The 13,624-nt window shown below is 40.6% G+C and overlaps 1 protein-coding gene across 5 annotated transcripts in view; it reads right to left on the bottom strand.

The window, feature by feature from the left end:
• Positions 1 to 13,624, bottom strand: part of daam2 (dishevelled associated activator of morphogenesis 2) — an 84,735-nt gene that overhangs the window by 22,124 nt on the left and 48,987 nt on the right. For all 5 annotated transcript variants that reach the window (XM_052085685.1, XM_052085681.1, XM_052085684.1 and 2 more), the window contains exons 4-6: positions 11,688 to 11,762; positions 7,472 to 7,566; positions 520 to 853 (exon numbers count right to left, since the gene is read on the bottom strand). In XM_052085685.1, coding sequence (XP_051941645.1) covers positions 520 to 853; positions 7,472 to 7,566; positions 11,688 to 11,762 — 504 coding nt within the window. The remainder of the gene's footprint in view (positions 1 to 519; positions 854 to 7,471; positions 7,567 to 11,687; positions 11,763 to 13,624) is intronic.

Here is a 13,624-nt window from a genome sequence, read left to right as displayed (position 1 = left end):
ATGACTGACAGCTTCATAAATCACATTGAAGTCATTGTACAGTGGCGGGATCAGATTACACAGGAGGTTACTAACCCTTTGCAAAGTCCTAAACTAACAACTAGACAAACTTCTGAGGAGTGTTCACTACATTGAACAACATCACAAGTCGTCATCAAGGGTGAATCACCCATTCCTCTGGTGTGAACTTTGTCCAAGGTGCCACAAATTCACACATACCCAGCGAGAATGAGTAAAATGTGGTTTGGTGACTGATGACGACACATTCATGACCTCCATACCTGTTGATGTCCTCACCCAGCTTTGTTATGTTTTCAAAGTGTGCTGATTTAGCCTGGGGTCAAATTATCTGGAGAGATGTCAGCGCTCATCAAAATGATCTCAGCTTGATTTGTTTGTGGATGACTTTGTCTAGTCTCTCACGTGAATACTGACACCCCCAGGCTCAAAGGAGACACCAGTACGTGTGAAACAAAAGACAACTAAGGAGTATGAAACTTTTGTGTGGGTTTGGCTTACCTGAAAACGAGTCCTCTCTGCGGCATATTTTTGGTAGTGAGCCATGGCCTGCAAAACTTTCTTGTGTCCGTCGGGGACTAGACACACTGCCCCAAGAATCTCCAAAACGGCCACTTTGGTCTTTACATTCTCCGTTCGCAGGCTCTGCGAGATGGTGTTGATGCTCTGTGGGTGAGCGAGCACGTGTGCTCGACCCTGAGAATTGTTCATGAGAGCCTTGATGCAGCCGATGACAGAGGTGTGGACGCGGCTCTCCGAGGTCTCGTAATCCATGCTGCGGAGGAAGTTGAGGAGGCAAGTGAGGCCATCCAGCTCAATGAAGCGCGTCACAAACCTGAAAAAGCGAGGACAAAAATTTACTGGGCTAGCATGCCATACTGCTGTACAAAAGCTAGCAATGAACACATTAAGCAGAATCTATAGTCCTTTATTTTTATTACAAAACCACGGAATAATCATAATTAACTCATTCAGTAACAGCCAATTCTGGACCACGTCGGAAAAGACGTTTAGAAATGTCTTTGGGAGTGAATGAGTTAAAGACCTTGACTAAAATAATGAATGCATGCATGACAAATAGAGCTAAGGTGTAAATGATATCATTCTATACATTTAACTAGAGCTGAACACTCTCTTTTAATGTGGCCACTTTACATTTCAAGTATCTTAAGAGGCATGCCTCATTAGCTGCTCGAAATAGAAGAGCAGCCAGCTATTAACATCAAGCTGAATGATAGACAGGATGGGTAAACATGGGGTGAAACCACAGTCGGCAAACAAACGCACTTCCTACACTGTCAGATTCCTGATGTTCATGATGAATAATTTCAGACAACAGGCTTGCACGAGGGTTAGAAAGAGGGCCAGAATTGGTCCTCTGGGGAAAAATTTGAGGAGGAGGATTCGAGATGCATTATTTTGACACATTAGAATGAACACAGACAAACCCCTTCAACATTTGGACAAAACCACTCAAAACATTTCCTCAAATTCATATCGCACTGAAACTTGACGCCAAGTGTTCTTTTACTTAAAAACAATCTGTTCAAGATTTCCAGCAAAAGCACACACTTTATCTGGCATGACCAACAATTTCTTCAAAGAAATAAAACAATTTGACAATGCATTTGGCTCACACAATCATCAGCAACCAAAGTGCTTCTTGTCTTCCCCCCCGGGTGTCTCCATCGATAACTAAATGCAGCACAGTTGACATGGTATGGCAAGCCACAAGGTGGAACGCATTCTTCACCTTCTTCCAGCGCACCAGTGACAGGTGAACCCAGAGAAGAGGCCAAGTACTGTAACGGCCATATCCTGTCCAAGATTTGTAAGACCACCTCAGAGAAAAGATATCCTTCACGCTGGTGAAAAACTGAAGCTGAGCAGCCACGAAAATAACTTATGGTGAGTAGAGGATGATGCTGTTCTCGGGAGTTCGAAAAAGGTGAAACCCTTGCAGTCGGGCTTTTCTATGTGCCGTAAGAAATGTGAATGTGCACATGCAACTTGAGATCCTGTGGAGCTTAACACATAAACATACTTAATGGGCTGTTAAATGACGTGAGCAATCCATTGAATTGTTATAACGTAGAGCAGAGATGCTCTCATCTTGCCCTTCCTCTCCAGTTAGTTCTGACTTTGGAATATCCTTTTGACAGCTTACCATTTACGCTCCAGTGGCTTACGGACCAATCGTTGTCTCCTCTTTTGAGGGAGCAATCGCTTATTTACTTTATGTTAACTGTTTTGTAAAGCGCTTTGTTACAGCTGCAGCTTTTGTGAAAGCGCTATATAATTCAGGATGTGTTGTGTTGTGCATACGTGAAACCCCTTCAGGATGGTTTTTCATTCAAAGAAGCAAGTGCTGCATACGATATGCATTCAAGCAGCGCAAAACACTACCGGGGGGTGAAACCAATGATGCACACACGCATGGATTCACTTACACACACTTTTCACAAGAAAGAAAGAAAAAAAAGGAGCGTAACGTAACTTGGAATGTAATGACACAAACCAAAAATGGCAGAGGAGCACACGAGTTGATGTTGAGGAAGGGCTCATGACAGGCAAAGATAATGTTATATGAGGCAGCATTTAAGATTATTATCTCTAGGAAATAATCATAGAGCAATAAAAAGGATCAGTTCTAATTCCAGTGGAATGAAGAAGAACCCCTTATCAAAAACTAATTTAGAGTCCAGCCGACAACTTTTATCTAGACCGACCTATGCTGAGTATTGAATTGAAAGGTTTGTTTCATCGCCCCCTGAAAGGTAATATTCAACCATTTTCATTGGAATACAGTAACTGGAAAAACTCCAAAAGTAAAAATTAAAATGAATAACTCAGAAAAAAAGTAATCTGCACATACACATTTCTTACCGCATTTGTTTTAAAAAAACATGAAATTTGCGGACGGCCCGGTAACCAACTGGTTAGCGTGTCGGCCTCACAATGCAGAAGTGCAGGGTTCGATTCCGGCTCTGGCCTTCCTGTGTAGAGTTTGCATGTTCTCCCAGTGCCTGCGTGGGTTTTCTCCGGGTCCTCCGGTTTCCTCCCACATTCCAAAAACATGTGTGGCAGGTTAATGGAACACTTTAAATTGTCTCTAGTTGTGAGTGTAAATGCGGATGGTTGTTCGTCTATGTGTGCCTTGCGATTGGTTGGCAACCAGTTCAGGGTGATCCCCGACTACTGCCCGAAGACAGCTGGGATAGGCTCCAGCACACCCCGCAACCCGTGTGAGGATAAGCGGATCGAAAAATGGATATATGGATCATGAAATTTGCCTCTGCAAAAACGGTTACATGAGTAACATTTTGAGCTTATCATTATGATTTCTGCAACACCCAATGAGACTGGTCAACAAGCATTTCGACCCACTTTAGCTGTCTCAGGCTTGAAGGCGGCCTTCCACGGATGTTCAAGAGTATTTAAATGACGCCTCGTAAAAAGGTCACTTTGCCCATTCTTGAGTGTTTTAGCTGTTTGTTTTGAGTCATTGATCCAGTTGCAGGACCAGTAATCTGCACCCTTTTTTGACACTGGTCACTGTGGGCTGCACATTTGACTAAGAATGTTGTGATTTTCATTTCCTGTATTGCTTTCCTAAAAACCCTGTGCCAGATGCAGCAAAACAGCCCCAGAACATCACCAAGTCTCATCCATGTTTTTGTCCAGGCCTGATTAATTACTTTGTGCATATTAGCCACATAGCCTTGGTTGTCACTTGAACTGCTCCCTGTAGATTTATACATAAATAGTGCAAGCACGCACGACAAGTGTTTAATTCTCATAACAGTTCATATTAACATGCCTTAACCTCCTATGCGTAAATCATACGATGTCAACTTCTGCCAAGAATGTACAAACAGAATGTGCTTATAATAACAGGAAATGCCGCTGTGGACAGATACGATTCACACTGTGTCACAATCAATATGGTGGTAGGTTTGTTTATTTTAAGTGAGAGAAGATGAAGTGTTGGTTGATAACGCGCTGGTTTACTTAATCAAGCAACATACACTAACTGACTGATGTACTGTACATAGTTGACAATAACATACTTTACCACGGTACTCAGAAGATTTTCAAAATTAGAGAGCATTGCTATGACCCAAGTTGTACAAGTGTCTGCAAAAAACTCCACAAAAACAACAAACATTAAGCAAAGGTTTCTGTGGGAGGTTAATGTGTGGAATTGAACTGAAAAGGTTAAACTAGCACTAATTTCACATTCAAATTTGAAAATATGAAAGTGAGAAAAAAATGGCGGACACATGCTGGAATTTCCCGATCCGCTGTTGAATGATTTTCTCTTTCCAATCATAACTTTTCTTTCCAAATAAAAGCTTTTTCATGGAAATGAACACCAGACCAGATGTAGACTATTCATTTGGTCAAGATCGAGATGTATTTCTTGATTTTAGGCACAGGACAGCACAAAAGCAATAGTGAACATTTTTGCAAGCTGTCCACTCTAAAAAGTATCCGGCATGATGATGAGATTGAACAGACAACAAGGCTGACATGCTTGCATCCAGCTGTTGAGTTTTGAAGAGGAGTTTGCTAGCAATGTCACTTCTGTCCTCGCCACTTGGCCCGCTCTATGCCCACCATGTGTTTTTGCTCCGCGACCAAGTAAAAAGAGGTCTATGGGCACAGAAGAGCCTTGTCATGTCACATAGCAGCTGCCTCTCTGAAAGGCCAGAGGGAAGGAGGGACTACAGCCAATACCGGCAGTGATCCAACACAGCCACGAATGAAAAGAGTTCATAGACAGAAGGACATACTGCCATGAAAGTGTGACACACAGATGAGTTCTGTCACATTTGATAAATAATCCTTTCAAATGCTGTCAGAGTCAACATCGAGGGTATACATTTTTGAAAGTGAAAAACCCCTAGGATCAATAAACTTCTGATTCATTCAAACACTGTAGCAGATCCCTCATTACCTTTACATTACATTAGTTGTCGTCAAACTAGCGAAGAGTTTCCCTGAACACTCATTTTCTGGAACCCAACTGCTACCCACCACACGGCTGAGAAAAAATGGCAGGGACTTAATGAGTAACGAGTCGTAAGCACAATTATGAGTAAAGGAGACTCACAACATCATTTTTTATGAGGTTAGTTAAATGAAACAATAAAAAATTGGGGAAAGTGTTGCGCTTTTCCGGTATCTTACAAAATATAATCCTAAAAGGAATGACTATTTTTTTTAAAATTGTAAGTATTACTTTTGTCATAATTTGGCTGGTTCGGCAATTCATACTCAGTTGTTACTTGCGTAAATTAAAATTAGAGGTCTAACTGGCACCAAAGATTTTGTTCCCTCGTTGTGTTGATATATGCAAATGAGTTCCGGTTGGAATTTAAAAAATTGCAATTCAAATTACGGAATCATTTTCCTTTTTAATTAAAAATGGCTTCTCGAAACAAGAATCCCACATCAAATCGTGGGCAAAGATGGAATATTGGTCAGTTACTGCTCCTTTTGGTGCTGTGAATAGTGACGGATGCCGCATGCCAAACTACTGATATGTCACACATTGGTTGACATAACTACTTCTACTTCCGCCTTTTCCTTATCTTTTTTATCATTTTTTTTCTTTTTCTTCCACTCTTTCTTTAGCAGTTGGTGCATTTGCAAGGCACAATAGCTGACCATGATTCTACCTATAAGTTCTCATCAAATGTTGGACGTGGTCATAGTGTTAAACATACTATTACACCCGACCATACGACTGAGTTGTTATCAGTCCAGGCTATAGGTACCTCTTGCCCCAAGATCAATGGGATTTGCTACAACACACTCACAACACTATAGGAATTTGATAGATGGATTTGTCTGATTTAAATTTAAGATCGAGATTTTTTTTTCTCCCACACCAATGAAGGACAGTCTACTATCCATTGTGCATATTTTTGAGTGACAAGGACATTTTTGTTTAGACAGGGGTTGTACAGACTAGTCGATAGCCTACTTCACTACTCCACAATTCCATGAAGAGTTTGATGTCCATGAGTCGCTAATCACATTTTGTTGGTATGAGGAGGAGGCGGGGCACGCTTGCAGGAAAACGGATGAGTGTGCCAAATGAAGTTAGTCAGACACCTTAATCGATTTAATTTGTGAGGCGGAAGTGGGGTCCCCTGAATGTACAGCAAGGATAAGTGAGGGGGAAACAAAGTGGACAACTGTTTGGCCCAGACAATCACAGTGGAAGAGGAATTCCATCCCACACGAAGACGGCGACTATTTACATAGACTGCATATTACCACCACGCAGAGCAGGTTTCCTCATGTATCCAAAACATTAACTGGCTGTCCCAAAGACAAGCATAAACAGAAAGAATTTTCTCTGGCTGAAACTACCATCAGGTGACAGTAGGCTAGTCCTCACCAAGACAACGTGCATGAGCTTGCATTATAATCTGCTTGTTGCGTAAAAATAAAGATCTTAGTTGCTGATTATTGTTGATGTACTGTTTTGAGTAAAATCTGGATATGCACCATACATTATCTGTGAAAATATATTATTGCAAAGGATTTCATCCTCCTGGAATTTTTGTAACAGCGGGGAAAACAAAATAAATTAAGCATGTCAGAATTGAGTCAATGTCCACTCAACTTTCATTCCATTAGAGTCGACTTGATGAGAATAAAGTCTACTTCATTTTGTAAATATCCTTTCCTCATAAGAATATGAATATTGTGAAAATTGATTTAATTTGCATACACTTGGCCGATGACCACCACATAGCCATACACAACCCAGACATGACCCAGACACAGAGTCGGCTATGAGTATGTATCACTCTACACATGAGGTTTGTCACAACATGACTCCTTTACAGAAAAAAAAACACACACACACACACACACAGCTTGGTTCCAGACCAATGCATCATTCAACTGGCACAAGTTGAAAGACAGCAATTGAGCAGCTGCTGATAGGGAAAGAGAAGCAGTTTGTATGATTGGATGGTTTAGTCTTCCCAATCTCTAACTGCGGCACAACATCTGCTGGGGTCATATCATTACAATGACCTAAATAATACATTTCATCAGTGAAATTTCAAAACATATTAACAGGCAATAGAATAATAATCCTGTTGAACATTTTATATCCCATTTTGAACCAAATCAAAGCATTAAAATGGACCCTCGCTATTCCCGTTGAATCGCGGTCCTCAAATAATTGACCCTCATTATAATTGCACTGAAAAAACACATTGTGTCTTCATTTTCCACGAACATCAGGAGTCCCCCCCAACCCCCACAAAAATAATTTAAAAATACTGAGGAAAAAAAATCTCCCAAATCCACAGGTGCCAAACCATGAATATGTGGGAGTCGACTGTACATACGGAGGTTAAGCTGTATCGATTATCTTAAAGAAGTCACGTTTGTGTTTATAGGAGAGAATTTGCTCACGGGTTACCTCATTGGCTGAGTTCGAAGTGCTGTCTTCAGATCTTCCACCACCTTGTTCCTCATTTCCATTTCCTCCTCATCAAAGGCAAACAGGGTCTGCATCTGGTGAGAAAATGGAAAAGGAGTGAATTAAGATCGAGTGAATCATTTAGAATTTGGGTTTATTTGAAGCACAAATAAACAGTGTCCATTTTTAGCAAGATGTTTTATACCAGAAATCCACCAGCCTGCCCTAAAGGGTTTGTATCATGCAACATCAACCATTTGAACTTTTAGCCATGTCCAAATGCTAATCACTCACCAATAACACCCCCATTGAGGTGTTTTCCTCCATTCACGCATCTCTGAGCATTCCTACTTATTCCTGCTCTCTAAGCCACAGCTTCCTCCAATCTAAAAAAAAAAACAATTGGGTCCTCAGTTTTACATGTGTAAGATTGAGGGAGCCACCCCCAGACCATTCCTGCAGCCTGAACGAACACTTTTTCAATCAGCCAGCAGGATGCCCGACAAGCATAGCTGGGAAAGAGGCGCTATGAGCGGCCACCTTGGCCGAAGCACCGGCATCACAGGTTGGAGTTCCGCTGCTCTTAAAGTCCACTTCAGTGTGCTCGCCTGCACGTGTGTCCAATGAAGGTGCACTCCTTGAGCCATACGAAGGAAGACAGTGCTATGTCGCGTTTTTATTACTAAAAATAAACGGACTGCATCATATCAGATTCATGATTCTACGATCATGTCAACCGGTCCAACAATTGTGACTTTTTTGATAGTCAACACAACTATAGGTAAATGCGGAAAACTTAAAATAGCGTGATGGAGGGCTTTTAAGGTTATCCCGTTTTGCTTTATGAAACTCTAGAATTCCAATGTTAATAGTTGAACATAGCATTAAAAAAACTGTCCGTGTCCTGTGTTAGTGTTAAAAATGTCAAAATAACATGATGGCTGCATGCATTATCATCAAAGTGCTCCTCTGTTGCCATCCAGCAGGACTACAAGGTCTTTTGTTTAATCTGTGGTCTTTATTCAATTGAAGCTTTATGTGAGGATTCAAGAGTGTGTTTTAACAATGAGCAGGTCACAGTTGCTTCCTATTAATTGACTGAGGAGATATTTATTTAAAAGAGGGCTCCACTTTCTTAAACAGAACCTTTTAGCAGGACATGTCAATGTGAGGTCGGTGTAAATATTCCACGGCAAGAAAGGACATGTGTCAAGTCATTCATTTACAGTAGCTGCCCAGCTAAAAGGAACCTCCACATGTTTGACTACTTCTTGTCCGTCCAATGTTTGAATGTTTAATCGAGAAACAGCTTAGTCCAAACAACCATTGTGTCGACTTAGCCCTACGTCCAGATGGTTGAAACACTCTCTGCCAAGAAACTGTGGCAATTAATACTTTGTGAGTCAAGTTAGACCCACAAATGTTGGGGAGACGAACTGTATACCAAGTTCACCATTTGCAAGAGTCTTTTGCATGAGCCAAACATTTCTACATCTGTTATTTGTAAGCGCATTATTACCTTGGTCCAGTATGCACATGTGGGGATATTATTCTTAAAAATAGTTACTACAAGAGCGAAGGGTATTCCTCCTGAATGAGTATTTGTGAAAAGAACCCCCTTTGAGGCAGAAAGATGCCCTGAAGCATTGATCCTTCATTAACTGAGGGAGCAATGAGTTCAATCATTCCTAATTGGAACCATATACTGTATGTGCAGAAAATATGTTTACAAAGTCTGTAGACTCCCAGTACAGTTCACAGTTTAAAATTGAAGGCAAATGGAAGTCTTGGTTGAAGATGGAGCCCATTGGCCATCAACTCCACATTTGTGGTTTTGAAGAGAAAAAAAAAAAATCAAACAGGGGCCATGGACATTGTAAGGTAAAGTTTAATCAGATTTTCCTTTAATGCGAGAGTGGCAGCTTGAAGTCTTTTATTTATTTATTTGAACAGATTGGTTTCTCAGAGCAATGATAGGGTATCCCACTATATAGCATTGTGATTGTGCTTGTCTTTCGGTACACAAGTACAGACCAAAACACTTTAGTTCTGGTTCATCTAGTATTCACAAAGGCATTTATTTCTGGACCAAAAGTGACCCATTAAAACGATGCATAATGCATCGCCTGTCTGGCCAACATTTGTTACATACTGGATTAAATACACTTGCTTTTATAACTCTAACCCTTCGGGTAAAATATGTCATTCAGTACTACATGCCAATATTTAAACATGAGATATTTTTGATTTTTGTATAGTTTCTGCTGTCATTGTAACACTTGTTTTGTCTGCACAGCCTGTGATGGTTCATTCGGCATTCACACGTTACTATATTTTAACTGAACCAATACTGAAGAAAATGAGGTTCATAGCATATTTCAACATACAATATACTGTGTGGATTCTTCTCGACATAAATAATTTAATGTTGAGTAATTTGTAACAAGAATAGACTCTCATGGTCTTTGACCAAGTGGGAGCTCTGATGCTAAATGTACGAACTTGGACTCAACAGGGGAACAGAACCACTTGTCAGAGTTACCACGAGTACATTTGGAATATCACTAAGATGCCATAAAAGGACTTCAGGTATAGTATGTGATTCAGACATGATTTTATAAATGAACACCAAGACATTGGGTTGTTTAGAAATCATCATGCTGGGCTTTAAAGCAAAAATGAGCTCATCCACCAACTCAGCTACTGTGGAACGAACATCCTCCCTGGCGCGCTCTAATGAGAGCCAAGACATGAAGTCATTGTCAAACAAATCAACTCAGAATTATTTCAATGTTTTCGTTAGGAAGCTGCAAGGAGTACTGTGGAGGAGGAAATAATGAGAGTGAGTAAAAAAATAGATTGCGGAAGGTGGAAATGGTGCCGAGCCACGATGAGTGAATTGAGACTTCTTGTTTAAAATAAGTGTGAAGAATTTGACTGTCCTCATGACCATTTTTAATATAATACAGTGATGATGTCAGTTTTACATGAATGAACAATGACGTATGTATTATGATTGACTTCAATCTAGCACCGGTTAGCAAATATCTATCTTTCGACCCACCATATTTTCAGGGCAATAAGGTGCACTTAAAAGTCTTACAATTTCTACAAACTGGATAGGGTGCCTAATAATGCGTGTCGTCTTGTGTATGCATGAGTTGTGTGAATGATGTTGTATGACTTCATTCAGGGGTTTGGTCCGCTTGACTAACTGATATTGTGTCGACACGCTGCTTATAGAGAGCAATGGCGGACGTAACTGAGGAGAGCATGCGGACGTTAAAGTGGCGAGGGTGTGCAAGAAAGAGGATGCGAAAGTCACGCAATCAGGAGATGTATATTAGTATAAAGTATGTGCATTGTGCAAAACAGCATCCCGAAAATGGCACCTACGAAGAGACATGCTTACCAAGCACAGTTTAATTAAAATGCAACACGAAGGACCATAGGAATCGAGCAGTCACGAGAGAATTCAAGATCAACTAATTCATGGCGTTTGGTGCTTTCGTACGATGAAATGGCGGCAACTATCCATATGGGTAAGAACGACCGTGGCGCAGCAACATTCGGAGGATATTAAGGAAGAGCTGGCTAGTCTTCTGCTCCTATTGCAGTAAAAAGTGAAATGTTATGCTTTATATGAAATAAAGATGCTTTGTTGGAGAACTTAATCCTTTATTCTACCACTCTGAAGGCCTCATTTGGTTTCAATTACCGACTATTCTCTCAACCAACCCTCACATCCCTAGCTTCCATCGGATGGGTACATGGCGCACACTGGTCAGTGTCTTGATGTACAATGAGACACAACATCTATCGCAGCAAATGTGCTTAAAATAACACAGAGAGCATGGCTGACTACTTGTTTTCATTGACCCGCCCCACCCCCCCCCAAAAAACGGCCTGAAGTAATGAGCAGTTCCATCTTGGCCTCTCTCCATGTCTCTGACAGCCATTTCCACTGACTGTTGCATGTAAAACTGGCCTGTTTGTCATCACAGTGTGGGAGAATGCTGGGGTCCCACTGATGGAATTTGGTCATGCAGTCGGCAGGGGCATCACCCCCCCCCCCCCCCACCCCAAACAAATAGTAACCTCTTAGTCCCAAACTTAGACATGGAGCAAACTGAAAACTGAAGATGCATTTGGACAGCTGGGATTTCTCAGGAATATAATGTATTTAGGAATTCTATTGACAAGAGGTAAGACTCACAGCAGCCATGGAGTTGATTCGGTCAATGTAGTAGTCAGGCCAGCTTGTAGCTAGCTTGTTCGGGTCCTCTTGTTCCTGTCCAGGGACAAATACATAAAAGTCAAACATTGATTTATACATTTCCAGACTGAAAGGAAAAGGCAAATCAATCACATCATCTCATAAAGTTTCACCTTGGACTGATGATTGTTGTGTGCTTCAACCAGACATCCAAAACTGCCAAATCTGGTTAAGACTGAGATATTTACTGCAATCAGTTCAGCTGGGCATTGATAACTTTTAGGAATTGGGTGTTGTCTGCTTGAACAAGGTTAGACTTATGAAAAATAATTTAGTTACAAATTATTTGACACTCGTGTCAAACGCTGCCAGACTTTCTGCTTTACAGACGACAACTGATTATTCTTGCAAGGGAACAGTTTTAAAAGTAATAATCATAATAACAGTATTACACATGAGCATACACAAGTCTGTACACACACACATATGTAGCACATGCAAGCACAAGCACAAATGAATGAACTAGCCAAGAGCATGATATCCAAGTCACAAGAATGTCAGGCTAAAACATTATCATTGCAAGGATTTTTTTTCAAACAGCTTTGTATGAGATCAGTTTGTCCTGGCCAATTGTAGCTTTTGTGATGCCATGAGAAAACCAGAGACCTGTTCTTCATTTACATCTGGTCTTGCTTAGCCTAGGCTAGTAACATTGGGAGAACACTGTTATTCATGTCAGTAAAACCTGAGAAATCCAAAATCCCACTTAAGTCTCACGTGTGAATGAAAAAAATGAATGAATGAATAAATAAATAGCTCATGCTATATATTTATTTTTAAAGTGAGCATACAGTATGACAAAATAAATGCAACTACAAAAACAAAATATGGCAGGAAACTGAATATTGTGGCTTGATTTGACAGGTTCATTGTTTTATTTTACAACTAATGCATTAGCATCGTAATGATTATATTTTTCATGCACCCTGTGTGTGAGCATTGCTACTGCACCACTGTAGAGTTAAACTATTCTGTTACTCTTCTCTGCATGATGCGCACAACTCCTTGTTGTTGACGACAGAAGCAGCAAAGCTACTGCTTTGTGAAATACACTCACGCAATCCAGAGTGATATCATCTCTACCATTCTGATCTGCACTTCACTCTGCCAAGTTTTTATTTCTGAAATTCTGTGTAAATTGTTCAAATACAATAGACGGCATTCAAACTGCTGACGTGCACCGCACGCATTGCCAGACAGATTCTAAAGTTGAGATTAACAACGCAGTGGCCTTGGTCTGCCTCTTGCCTGAAAGGTCTTAATTTAATTTCATGCAATTTACTCACGTAGTTCCAGTATCAAGACTAAGTGCTATAATTTATGGAATATTATGTTCACTTATGTACACTTAAGACTATGACCAAGTACAATTGAAATAGGGGCATTGCATGATACTGCTTCAAAAGTTAGATGCATCTCAACTCCAAGGTCTTGAATAAAGCGAGGATGGTCTTGCTTTCCATCCATTGTTTGCCAAGTTGCCAATTTCTAAACAGGGGTTGTGGCATTTTGTCTGTGTGCCATAGTCAAATTAGGATGGATCGATGGATGGATTCCTGTTGTTTTATTTACATTTTCATTTCTTTCTTTCCCACAAATCATATATGTAGCTCTGGAGTGAATTACAACATAGGCCCGTATGGTTAAATCAGCCAGTGGTGGCTTTGGGCACGCACCATTCAGTTGCAGGGTGAGCACCTCCCGCTAGAGCAGGGGTGTCAAGCTCATTTTTGTGGTAATTATGGCTTCCCTCAGAGGACCGTTATGACAGTGAAACCAAATTAATGTTTAACTATCATATTATTACATAAACACAACACGTTCATCTTTGAGGAGTCACACAGTCTCCAAAATTGTTGAATAAAAACACAAAAAAC

This window comes from Hippocampus zosterae, chromosome 14 (assembly GCF_025434085.1).
Source record: "Hippocampus zosterae strain Florida chromosome 14, ASM2543408v3, whole genome shotgun sequence".
NCBI classification, from domain to species: Eukaryota; Metazoa; Chordata; class Actinopteri; order Syngnathiformes; family Syngnathidae; genus Hippocampus; species Hippocampus zosterae.
The sequence above is the reverse complement of the archived record's forward strand: the minus strand, read 5'-3'. Positions and strand labels throughout refer to the sequence as shown.